Below are 12497 nucleotides of genomic sequence, written 5' to 3' on the forward strand. Positions count from 1 at the left end.
ATATATATATATATATATATATATATATATATATATATATATATATATCATTACCTCCCCTGGCACGTTTTGGTTAACTTTTATTTTTTGTAGTTATTTTTTCCTTTTTCACCCTTATTTTTACTGTTTTGTAAATGGTTTAAATACTTTATACATAGGTATAATGTGTTATATTTGCAACTGAACAAGAAGTGTATAAAGTTAACGTTTCAATATCTTTACACACACACACGCGTAATTTTGATTCTAAATCTGATTTATGTAATTAAATTGTAGCTACATTGTAATTATAGCTTTAACTGGCATATCGCACCTACATATTAATATAATTTTTGTTTTATTTTGTTTCGGGACCTTTGTTTTGAAATTAATTGTTTTGTAGACAGCTTCCGTTCCGGGTCAGGGGTAACCAACGTGGTGTGTCTTGCGGCTCAACGTGTGCGCTGCTTCTAAGTGGTAAAACATCTGAAAGAGAGTAATATATAAGAAAAGAAGGTAAGGAGAAAGACTTTGTCATTTTGAACTTGCATTCAGTTCTTCTCGGATCATTCGGCATGAAGTATGTGCCACCTAAATCTGTAGTTAACCTACTTCAGAAAGACATTTTCATGGACAAGCCAAAATATGATGCGCTTAGTCGAATTGTCAAATAAATAAGCAAATTATGATGTTTTTTTTAAATAGTTATATTTGCAGTTATATAAACATTTATGCTCCTCTTGTCGTTCAGGATCTCTGTATTGACCAGTCCGCACTGATTCAACTACTTGATCAAAATAGCAGACTCTTCTCTGACTAAAACAATGTTCTTATGATGTCTACAGATCTCAGATCAGCGATGGGGGAGTTTAAAGTTCACCGGGTTCGGTTCTTTGATTACATGCCGTCGGGAATCAGAGCCTTGGCTTTCAACCAGGATACCGAAAGGATGGCAGTGGCGAGGGTGGACGGATCAGTGGAGGTTTTCCACTGTTCAGACAGATTTTTCCAAGAAAAGGTTCGTTCAGTCATATTTGGCAAATTGATGCTCATAAGACACCTCTGTCTTAGTATTGGGGACCAGATATATGTTGATAAAATGGTTTTTGATCAGCAGACAGTTTTTAAAGATGCTTATTTATGTTTCACATGTCCACAGATCATCCCTGGTAGAGAGCAGTGTGGGATTGAAGGCCTGTCCTGGGTTGGAGAGCGTCTGTTCAGTGCGGGACTAAACGGTGGAATAACGGAGTATGATCTGACAAACCAGAAAGTGAAATACACCATAGATGCGTATGGAGGGCCAATTTGGACCATTGCAGGCAATCAGCAAGGAACACACTTAGCGGTAGGTTGGGTTCCAATAATGCTATGTGTACAGTAACAAAAATCAGCTGCGCTTAATGTAGGGCTGGACAATAATTCAATATCAATATGTATCGCGATATAATTATTTTCAATAACGGTGATATGATTTTTAAACACATTTCCGATATTTCGATATACATTACCAGTGTTTCCCATGCATTGATTTATTTGTGGCGTTTGACTTCGTTGAATAAACATTAGCACTAAACGTTTCAAAATCATAACACGGCGCGGGTGTTTTATATGAATGTATCTGTGAAGGGAACCGACTGTCTTCAGAAAAGTTTCGATGACATTTTCATTTTATCTGATAAAGTACCATTCATGAGCGGAGCTGCTTTGATTACAGCCGTTACCGGAGAAACAGCAAGTTCTACCGCTCTCAATGCACCTCTCCAGTCTTCAGTGTCACATGATCCTTCAGAAATCATTCTATCATGATGATATTTTTGTGGAAGCCATGATACATTGTTTCAAGATTATTCGATTAATAGAATGTTTTAAAAAACAGCAATTATTTGAAATATGAATGTTTTATAACATTAAAAATCTTTACTGCCAACTTTAATGCATCCTTGCTAAATAAAAATGTTAATTTATTTTTTAAAAATGAAATCCCCCAAACTTTTGAATCCCCCTTAAATCTTTCTCTTAAAAGAATACATGACATACTATAAGAATACGAACAGGATAACATCTTATTGTACCCTTGAATGACAGAATGAGGACAGCCTTGTTGTCGGGACATCAGAAGGAATTGTGGTACAGTTCCAGTTCGTCTCTATGGTTTTGGAAAAGGATGACAAAGAATGGGTCAGAACCAGAACATTTAGGAACCACACGCATGACATCAGAGCTGTGGCGGAGATCACGACGGCTGTGGTTTCAGGAGGTGAGCTTATTCTTAGATGATTCCAACCGAGCTGCCTCCATCACACAATTCATCATATGACTGAAGTATTTTTGTTTAAAATAGTTTAAAAGAGCATTCTCGTCTCAGGTATGGATGCACAGCTGGTTGTGAGACCTTTATTAGACAAGATCGAAGAGAGGTCAGCGGCCTCGGCTTTGAGGAAGATTCACTTTCCACATGTGAGTATTGTGAAATTGTGACTTTCACATAGACAACATGTTTGTAATTGATTCTTAATGAGAGGGACTTGTTCTGCTCTGTTGCATTGCAGAGGAGACTGTTGTCCTGTGCAAGGAAGTCAGGTCTGATGCTTTTCCAGTACCCTGGTCATCTGGAGCTCTGGAGACTGGGAGAGAGTGAAGGAAAAGGTGAGGATGATATTTAGTGTGATCCTTGATATAGAATAGCTGTTTGGACACTCCTAATCTTTCTTTACAATTAGTACTTCACACATTTTAGAAGAATAGTGAAGTAATCAGAAGCTATGAAATGGCATAGATGGAAATAAGGATATTGTTTAAATTTTAAGTAGCTGTTTTCAACATTCAAAATAATAATAAATGTTTCTTAAGCACCAAATCAGCATATTAGAATGATTTCTGAAGGGTCATGTGACACTGAAGACTGGAGTAATGACTGCTGAAAATTCATCAGAGGAACAAATGCTATTTTAAAATATATTAAAATAGTTATTTTAATAATATTTCACATTATTACTGTTTTTGCTGTAATTTTGTCCAATAAATGCAGCCTTGGCTAATTTTTATCTTTGTCTTTCTCTCAACTGTCTTCATGAGGTGCATTCTGGGAAGCTTTTATACAGTATTCCCATACCGAACATTTTTATTTCTGGTCAAACTCATGTTGGAATGTTTTATAAATCTAATATCAAGCAGAAAAGCATAAGCCTTTAAATGAGGAAATATTTAAAATGAATAGAAACAAGTTTAGTCAAGTGTCTCCAGACTTTTGACTGATAACACATGAAATCGTTTATAGAGTTGACTTTAGTATGAAAGGTCAAAATTTATTTTGTGTTAACTATTGGTCTTCTGTTTTCAGGCATACCAGGAAGCAGTTTATTTGTAAAAAGAAATCCAGAGAAGCTGCTTCATTTGAAAGTGAAGGTACAATGCTTGTTTTGAAAATCAATGCATTTTTTAAGGCATAATGTCAATATTTTTTAAACATTAAAATTGATTAGAATGATTTCACAAAATACCCATATCGAATAATCATCTGTATAATTTTATGCTGTATGTGGTGAGAGTTGTGACATCCATAGTGCTGCTGAAATGAATGAAATGCTGTTTATCTGCAGGGTGAGGATCACATCCGCTGCAGTGCCGTGTCTCCCTGTGGAGAATGGATTGTGTACTCCACAGCCAGCACTCTACGGCTCTACAGGCTACACTGCGACAATAACAACATCAGCATCACCAAGGTACTGTAGATTTCTACAGAGCTGCATGAAAAACACATTACATGGCCCTGAAGCTTGCTAAAGAAATGCATAATTCTCATTGCAATTTGAAGAATCTGATGATCTCAGATAAAGGGCCCATTAAAACTGATTAAATGGTAGATCAAAGAGATTTTTTTTCTTTCAGATATCCAAACTTCCAAAGGTACTCAGCTCAGCCAATCAGCTTTGCTTCTCCTCAGACTCCTCCCATTTGTTTTCCGCTTCTGCACAGTCATCAGTGCACTTAGTTTCTATCAGCCAATCAGGATGCAAGTTTGTGGGCACCCTTAAACCTAAGTCAGGTGAGAGGACTATAGGGTTTCTTCTCTAGGCTGGTGTGAAAATGTTAGTTTTATAATTAATACTTTATTTTCCAAGGATGCATTAAGTGGATTGAAAATGACAATAAAGGCATTTATAATTTTACAAAAGATTAATATTTCAAATAAATGCTGTTCTTTTGAACTTTTATTCATCCACTAATCCTGAAAAAAAAAAAACGTATGGATGTGACAAGTTTGTCCTCCTCCAGGTTCCCATCAGGCCATTCACTTATTAGCAGCCAGCGAGAATGGCAAATGGGTGGCTTCCGCAAACAGTGACCACGAGGTTCACATCTACAACCTGCAGACACGGAAGGTGCATTTTATGACCACAGTGTTTGTATACACTTGTAGATACATTTGACAGAAGATGGATGATTAACGTTGACCTATGTTTCAGGCTCATTGCACAGTTCCTGTATACAGTTCTGCTGTCACAGCCATGGGCATTCACCCAGCAACAAACTGTCTGTTCATGATGCATGCAGATCAACAGGTAATCACTGAGCTTTTATGACAACTTCCATTGAATAGTGAAAGTGTGACATGAAGTGGGTTTGATTGTATTTCTTGGTCTCATGTGTTTTTGTTCACCACAGATGTTTGAGTATTCCATAGAGCAGAAACAGTACACGGATTGGAGCAGAACGGTGCAGAGGAAGGGCCTTCATCGCCTCTGGGTGGAAAGAGACACACCATGTCTCAATGTGATGTTCAATCCCCAAAATCCTTCCCATGTCATCCTGCATGATATGTACATGCTCTGCATCATTGACCAAAGCCTGGTGAGACAGACTCGTATTCAGAAAGCATTTGACACTCTTATTGAAGACAAATAATCAAAAAGTGCTATTATTTTTTTCACAAAATTGTTTTTAAATTTATTTTTCATTTTTCTTTTTCCTTTCTATTTTAATATTGTTATTTATTATATCTGAAATATCATCTATCTTTACAAAATTGAGAGCCTAATATTTCTAATATTGGTAGATTTATATATATATATATATATATATATATATATATGTTTGTTATTTTTCTAGCCACTGCCTGATGACAAAACTCAGTTCTACAATCAGCTGACTTTGAAGAGCCTCACAGAGGAACAGAGGAAATCTCACAGCCATGCATTCAAAGTCTGCAAGACCTTCAAGGTGTGTGTGAGCCACATAAATATGTTTTGGGGTTTTTTCCCTGAAATTTTGGATGGAAAGTGTATAACTTTACTCTCTGTCTTTTAGGATATCCTGTGTGTTGAGCTGATGCCGGATCAGTCTCTGGTTGTGGTGGAGCGCCCTCTAGAGGACATTGCCACTCAGTTGCCTGCACCCATCAAACAAAAGAAATTTGCCACATAAGGAAAAACCTCTCCATCTGTATGTGTGTGGCCTCAGTGAGGAAGTGTGTTTTATTAAGAGACTGCAAATTGTTCCCCGTTTCCCCCAATGTAAAAACTGCTGAGACGGTATTAAAAAGAAATATTTACTGTACCTGCTGTGTTGGTCTTTTGTCTAGAATTGTTAAGTTTGATATCTTCAGGTACTTTCTAATATTGTTATTGTTAACAATAAGAAGTCTTCAGTAATTGAAACAAAGCTGAAATAATATGAACATTATTAAATAAAGGAAAAGAAAAACTTGAGCTCAACTTGAAAATTAGAAATGTTGCCTTTGCATCTAAGGAAGAAGTTTAAGCTGAAGTACTATAATTACTTAAAGAATAAAACTAATAAACATTAAAGTTGTATAGAAATAAATATTTGTAAAAACTATTGAAAATGACAAAAGCACGTGACAAATTAAAAACGAAAATGAAAATGCAAATATTTCTAAATACTGCAATGATATACAGTATAAACAATACTGAAATAACACCGTATAAGTATTAAATTATTACCTTATTCATATATCATTGTATTTATTGCATTGTAACAATACAAAATATAAGGTATTTCAAAGAATTCAATGGCAGGGAAAAAGAACAACAATAGTTATAAGCAATATAGCCACTTTTTTTTATTTCTGTTGTAATTAATATGTATGCCTATTTTCTGAATGTTTGCCTTATTGTTATATTTATTATATTTTAGTTCATAATTAAGGTCTGTGGTTACCATTACTTGAAGATGCTTTTTCAAGAAAACTTTTTTTTTCTTTTTTTATAATTTTTTTTTCTATCATAATACAGGCTGTATTTCTTTGTTTATTTAACGTATGCCAGTTAACAGCTATGTTTACATCTCCTCCTTTTATTTTGAAAACGCAGTAATTACGTCACTAGAGCAGCTTGTTGTGGACTCACGCGATTGTGTTTTGGCAGGATGGCCGCCCCTGTAAGTGACAGCAGTCAGAGACCGCTGCAGAATGCCATGAGACTTGTAAAATTGGCCATTCAGCTGGATACCGGCAACAGACACAAGGTACAGATGTTTAAATCTTTAAACCTGCCCTGTTTGGTCCAGATATGATCATATTTATCCAATAAATGCATGCGAGAGTGACGTAATTTATCAGCGTAAACACGGATCGAAGCCGATGGTCATGAGAACCCCAATGATTTTCCCCGAAAAACTACTGCGGTCCAGTCGATCGGGATCAAGTGATATGGAGTGTTTACCTTTTGATCTTAACTAAATGTAATTACCTGTTTCCTAATCGTCTGAAATTAGAGTGTGTTTAAAGAGTCATCAGTGTTAGTTTGAGTTTATGTTGTGAAAATACACATTCTCAGTGCAGATTTAGATCAAATATTTAGGTGGTACATCATGTTGTGTCTCTGATTTTTTTTTTTTTTTGTGAATGGTTGTGGCAATTTAAGAGACACCAGAACAGGACATCTAGCAAAGACTTTAACATAACTTTAAGGCACTGTGTTGCAGAGCACATCCAATAAAATCTTCCCGCCACCCACTATGATTATTTATATCCCTTTATAGGAGGCGTACTGTGAATACTTGAGAAGTATCAGCTACATCTCTCATGCTTTGCTTGAAGATGCCACATCTAAACGTAAGTTATTCATACTTAATTAAGAAATGAGTTAGTTTTCCAATTTTCTATTCAAATGTGATGTGGGCTTTCAGGCTTCAAAGGTTATTTCACAATGCATTTTATTTCCTCCGCATTAGTCATTGTCATGTGGTGTAAACTGGCTTCCTATTTCAAGAGAGAACTCTTAAGGAAGAGATTGTATGTGCTAATGTGTCACACAGATTTGTGTGCTTCATCATGACATCACAATTAATTTTACTGATAAGACACACAAGGTTCAAATGTATCTTAACTTCTGTAGATTGCATTAAATGATTCTTAAAGCTCTAATAAGATCAGGCTAGATCTCACCTTTGTTCATAATGAACTTTTCAGGCTTATTTAAAGTTTGCCTGGTTGATTAGGCGGGAGTAACTCCACCGTCAGATCGTAGCTTTGAAGTTCTGTTTTCATGGGCTGAATGAGACATATGACTCTTATGCACTTCTTCTGACAGAGATGGAGTCGGTGGAATTGGAGAAAATGGTGAAACTAGTTGAGCAATGTTTAGAGAGGATTAAATCATGCATCATAAGAAAGCGAGAGTCCCCAACACCCGTCATCTCCTCCACTCCTCTGTCCGCTTCCCAGCAGACCACCATTCCTGCTATTAATGTGACAAATCATCCCAAAATGACAGGTGAGCCTTGATTTTCTTTATTCAGGGTTTTCAGTCAGGGTGTCTATGAAGTTTCTTACAATTAAAACAGAACAAACGTGCATTTTAGTCTGGGACTAGGCTTAAGCCTTGTCTGTGAAACCGGGGGGTAATGTATTAAACATATAGACATTTCTTTAAAAATATTATTTATGCACTACTATTTAAAAGTTTGGAATAATTACGATTTTCTAATGGTTTGAACAAAGTCACTTATGCTCACCAAGGCTGCATTTATTTTATCAAAATACAGTAAAAAACAGTAATGTTGTGAAATATTATTACAATTTCAGATAACAGTTTTTATTTTGATAGATTTTAAAATGTAAATTATTCTTGTGATGACACAGCTGAATTTTCAGCAGTCTTCATTGTCACATGATCATTCAGAAATCTAATTCTAATATGCTAAGTTGGTGCTCAATTATTATTGGTGCTTAATTATTAATAATGGTTCTTAGTATTATGAGTGTTGGAAACAGTTTTTATTGCTTAATATTTTTGTGAAAACCGTGATACTTTTTTTTCAGGAATCTTTGATGAATAGCATTTATTTGAAACAGAAATCTTTTGTAACATTATAAATGTCTTACAGTTTGGAACAATTTAATGCACCCCTGCAGGATAAAATTATTAATTATTGAAATTTTTTAAAATCTTTCCCACCTTAAACTTGTGAATGATAGTGTATCTCAGTTAGGGCTGTGCAAAAAATCGAATGCGACTACTGACGAGATTCGCATGAAAATCGCATTAGATTTTTTACCCAGCCCTAATCTCAGTTTAAACAAAACTCCTCTTTCTGCAGAAACACCTAATGCAGCTGCATTGGTTTCTGAGACCCAAAGTAGACAGCAACCCACCAGACATCGCAGAGTCCTCTCTGAGGGAGGCAAGACCGACTCCCCCTTCCTGCCACCTGAAGTCTTCCAGAAGCTTCAGTCAATGGAATCACAAGACAACCGAAAGTAAGTCAGTGAGCTATTGAGAGTTTCATAACCACTGCATGCATAACAGCATGTGGGGGAACCTACAAAATGATGGCTACAGAGTCCCAATATCCATTGATCGTTCACATCTGGTTCCCAAAGATATAGTATGATATACAAAGACATACAAGATAACAAACAAAAACAAGATTAAATAACACTGAAAACTATACATTACTATTATATAATTATAAAGGCTAATAAATAGTGTTTCATAAATTGTCTCACCATCTCAGAGCTCTACATTAAATAAAAGTGTTGTAATTCACTGTAACTTTCTCCATAATGAATGCCCCAGTTTTATTAAATTAGATTCTCCAAGAACATTATGCTTGGTTTTACAAGAGACAGAACAGCCTCTGTCAGATACTTGAAAACTGTATATGATGGTTCATTTTAAATAGATGGCATTCAAAAAAAGTTATTTAAGAAAGCATAAAAGCAATAATGTCAACAAGATTGTTTTTCATCTGGATGATGCCTCTGTAAGAAAAAGAGACCAAGACAAAGCTTTTGCTTAAAATTTAAATAATTATTATAAATAATTTATTATTTAACAAATCTCTATTTTGTTAGCTGCTGTCCAGAACCTTTAACATATGGTTGTTCATCACTGTCTTTTTTTTTTTTTAATAATGGTTCACATGATGCCCCACGTTTCACACAATTAGTTATGTGCACTTCTACTGACCCCGACAACTGATCTTTCAAGGCTATCAGCTCTTCTGCATCCATATGAAGGAAGTTAATAGGACATCATGTTCTTCTAGTCTCACTGTCCCTAATGTACAGTATGTACACAGTAATAAGTTTTGTATGTGCATGATAGGGAATTAACGCCTATTGAAGAAGCATCACGTCTCAACCAGAAACTTAAGGCTAATTATGAGGCTCGGCTGGCAAGACTTACCCCTGGTCAGGCCACACAAAAAACCTCATTGGTAAGTCTGGGGGGAAAAAATTGTATGCTTATGTGTGTGTGTCTAGGAAATTAATAAATTAATAATTATATGCATACATATAACAAGAGCCCTAAAAACTTAAGGTTCTTGAGTCTGTTTGTTTTATTAGCATTCTGCTGTACTTTTTTACATTTCCCTTTTTTCCAGTTTTTATATTTATCTGCATAATTTTGTATTTTTATTTATTTTTCTGCTTTTTTTTTCATTTGTAAACAAATTCTGAAGAAAAAAGTATTTGGCAAAAAAATTTAAAAAAATAAAATAAAAAGGAAGAGGAAAAAAATTAATTAAATAGACCCAGAAAGGCAATGAAAATATTTCACTTTGTGATTATATCCACTTTGTGGTTCAAAGCGTTCATAATATATATATATAATTGTATATATGTGTGGAAAATCCATAAACAATGAACTTACTCTTTGACCCGATTGCAGTTGTTTACGCACATGGTTTGTTACTTTATTGCGCGCATGCGTGGAACACATGTGACGCCACACCTCCTATTTTAAATGGCTTTGCGCGATTTTCTGAACTAACATGTCCATGTGGTGCGACCGCAACCAGGTGCGACGCCTGCTGTGGTTTTGGATCAGAGCGATAGATTGCCGCACGCAGACCAATACAATTCCTATTTAATCATTTGAGGTCGCTATCGCAATACTATCATAGTTTTAATGAGCAATATCGCATTTACTTACACGGTAGAAGTTCTTTCGTTTAAGTTTTGGTGGCGGGTCAAATTAATGTTGTTCGGCGGGACACACACAGTGTGTGCTGTTCAGTTCTCAAGAATGATCCGGAGACGCAGAGAAACACCGATGAATATCCGTTTATACTGGAAAAAAATCAAGACATTCTGGAAGGTTCGTTTTGACTTATTGTATTATATTTGCGTGGCGACAAAGTAAGATATCTTATGCTTCTCAAACGATTTACATATTAAATTATTTTATGGGTTGGGGGAAAATCGTATACATTTAAATGCAAACTGACGTACTTGGTATGCTATGTAACGTTATGCTAAAATGTTTCCGTTAATCTCAATGAATCTTTGCCATATGAAAATCCAGTGCGTAAAATGACATGAAAATATTTAAAGTTTGAAAGTTGGCATGCCATGCTGTGACATGGCCCATCTAAAAGTATTTTAATCTGCATTTTACTAATTCTGCGTTATGCATGCAACCATTTAACGTAATTTTGATTGATACACTACTTTTTGTATTTTTGAAAGCTCATTTGACACTACAGGATTATTCTCATTCGTAAGTCGCTTTGGATAAAAGCATCTGCTAAATGACTAAATGTGAATGATTATTTTAAATTAATTAGGCAAAAGTGTGATTTTTCAAATAGGGAAGAACTGGTGACCAGTTAAAGTAATTTAGTTTTTGTGATTGGAGATGGTGGATGTTTTCAAACAGAATATTTAGTGTGCTGCGAGTTTGTTTAATTCCCTCCTTTAAAGCTGCAGTATTATGTTTAAAACTATATGCACTTTGTCATGTAAATTTCTTGCAATTTTTTTTCTTCTTCCAATGAGTAAATGTTAATATAGTTGAAACTGAAATAATTAATTGTATAACACTGGTCTTTTTCTTTTTCTTATTATAGACTCTCTCACTCCAGAGGCAGATGATGGAGAATCTGATAATAGCCAAAGCCAGGCAAGATGCAGTATCCTTAACCATTTCTTGAGCTGTGGCTTTGGTTAAGATCTGGTTTCAGATTTTCCACCTAAATGCATTGCATAGTGATTCTGTTGTAAAATCAGCCTTGAATTGGACGGGTGTTAAAATTTAGTGAATAGTGGCTGTAATTGCTATCGTATCTGTTACGTCTATTTTCTTTCCATCAATAATTTCTGTCAATCACTTATGCTGTTGTAGAGGTTATTACGTAAGATTATAAAAGGGTTTTTGATGTCTAATTTAAGTGTATCAGTATTTGACCTTTGAGATGCATGTGTCACGAGTGTTTGGGAGGAAAAGTTTAGGGTTGGAAGGTCAACGCCTCTGTGACCTGTTGTTCTTTCTTTGCAAACCAGAGGCGTCTATTGTTCAAAATGTCAATGCTCAGTTTAAGTTTTATTTGCAAGTTGCATTGAATCATAGTATTTGCAGTTTATTTTATTTTTAAAAAGTATTTAATGTAGCTTAAGTGAAATCTAATTAATTCTTTTCAAAATCTCCAATTTGTTTTTCAATTTACTGAAAGCTTAAAGCACTACCTCATTGATAATGTGGACATGTGAAAAACCAAAAACTAAACTTTAAGCATGTTGGGTGAATGTTTAATCAATGTGCTGTGTGCAAGGTTTGCCTTCTGCTGATATCTTTTTCTGAGTGTGGTAATTTTTCAAATGTTTGGGAGTTTTCCTGAGCTCTTGCAGCTTCAAAGAAAAATGGAGGAAAGGAGACTCAGGCTGCAGGAAGAAGCCAACAGGTGAGCCGCCTTGGCCCATAGGCCATATAAAGTTGTTTAGCTGGCTATTTATTTGCAAATGTAGTATTATGAGTTTTGCCTGTTTCATATTTGTTGTGCATGACACAATACCGTGTAATAGCAAAATAATTATGTAAACACATTTAAGCTGTTTAATGCCCAACAGTTTTTTTTTAATTATACAATGTTAATTTGTGTGCATGAAATGGGTGCGTTTTTGCAGGAGGTTTGTGACCTGTGGGACCATGACAGCTGAGGAACAAGAGCAGCGGGTTCTGTATGCGAGTGTACTTGAATATGAGCAAGATCATGTAAGTTTAATAATAATTTAAATTCAAACATTTAGGTTATGATAAGTTATTTAT

The 12497-nt window shown here is 35.2% G+C and overlaps 2 protein-coding genes across 2 annotated transcripts in view; both read left to right on the forward strand.

The window, feature by feature from the left end:
• The first annotated feature begins 412 nt into the window (after positions 1–412).
• LOC107670149 (U3 small nucleolar RNA-associated protein 4 homolog) lies at positions 413–5540 on the forward strand. Its single transcript, XM_016462661.1, has 14 exons — positions 413–456; positions 825–997; positions 1139–1327; positions 2068–2239; positions 2348–2439; positions 2532–2628; positions 3323–3387; positions 3582–3704; positions 3871–4027; positions 4258–4364; positions 4449–4544; positions 4648–4833; positions 5092–5202; positions 5290–5540. Exons 2-14 carry the CDS (start codon positions 839–841, stop codon positions 5404–5406), a joined length of 1671 nt encoding a protein of 556 aa, XP_016318147.1. The 5' UTR covers positions 413–456; positions 825–838; the 3' UTR covers positions 5407–5540.
• Positions 5541–6355: 815 nt separating this feature from the next.
• LOC107670156 (VPS9 domain-containing protein 1-like) overlaps positions 6356–12497 on the forward strand; it is an 18861-nt gene continuing 12719 nt past the window's right edge. Inside the window, exons 1-8 of the mRNA XM_016462667.1 lie at positions 6356–6468; positions 6985–7057; positions 7536–7718; positions 8545–8704; positions 9555–9666; positions 11302–11364; positions 12080–12132; positions 12356–12443. Of these exons, the coding sequence (XP_016318153.1) occupies positions 6370–6468; positions 6985–7057; positions 7536–7718; positions 8545–8704; positions 9555–9666; positions 11302–11364; positions 12080–12132; positions 12356–12443 (831 nt within the window). The 5' untranslated portion in view covers positions 6356–6369. The remainder of the gene's footprint in view (positions 6469–6984; positions 7058–7535; positions 7719–8544; positions 8705–9554; positions 9667–11301; positions 11365–12079; positions 12133–12355; positions 12444–12497) is intronic.

Source organism: Sinocyclocheilus anshuiensis, unplaced genomic scaffold (assembly GCF_001515605.1).
Source record: "Sinocyclocheilus anshuiensis isolate Anshui unplaced genomic scaffold, SAMN03320099.WGS_v1.1 scaffold800, whole genome shotgun sequence".
Classification (NCBI taxonomy): domain Eukaryota; kingdom Metazoa; phylum Chordata; class Actinopteri; order Cypriniformes; family Cyprinidae; genus Sinocyclocheilus; species Sinocyclocheilus anshuiensis.

What these genes read in the sequence shown, in the direction of transcription:
- LOC107670149 (XM_016462661.1), top strand. Translation starts at nt 839, where the DNA reads ATGGGGGAGTTTAAAGTTCACCGGGTTCGGTTCTTTGATTACATGCCG. An exon ending in GGGAGAGAGTGAAGGAAAAG is followed by an intron (nt 2,629 to 3,322) that starts GTGAGGATGATA and finishes TTCTGTTTTCAG; the next exon opens with GCATACCAGGAAGCAGTTTA. An exon ending in TGATGCATGCAGATCAACAG is followed by an intron (nt 4,545 to 4,647) that starts GTAATCACTGAG and finishes TGTTCACCACAG; the next exon opens with ATGTTTGAGTATTCCATAGA.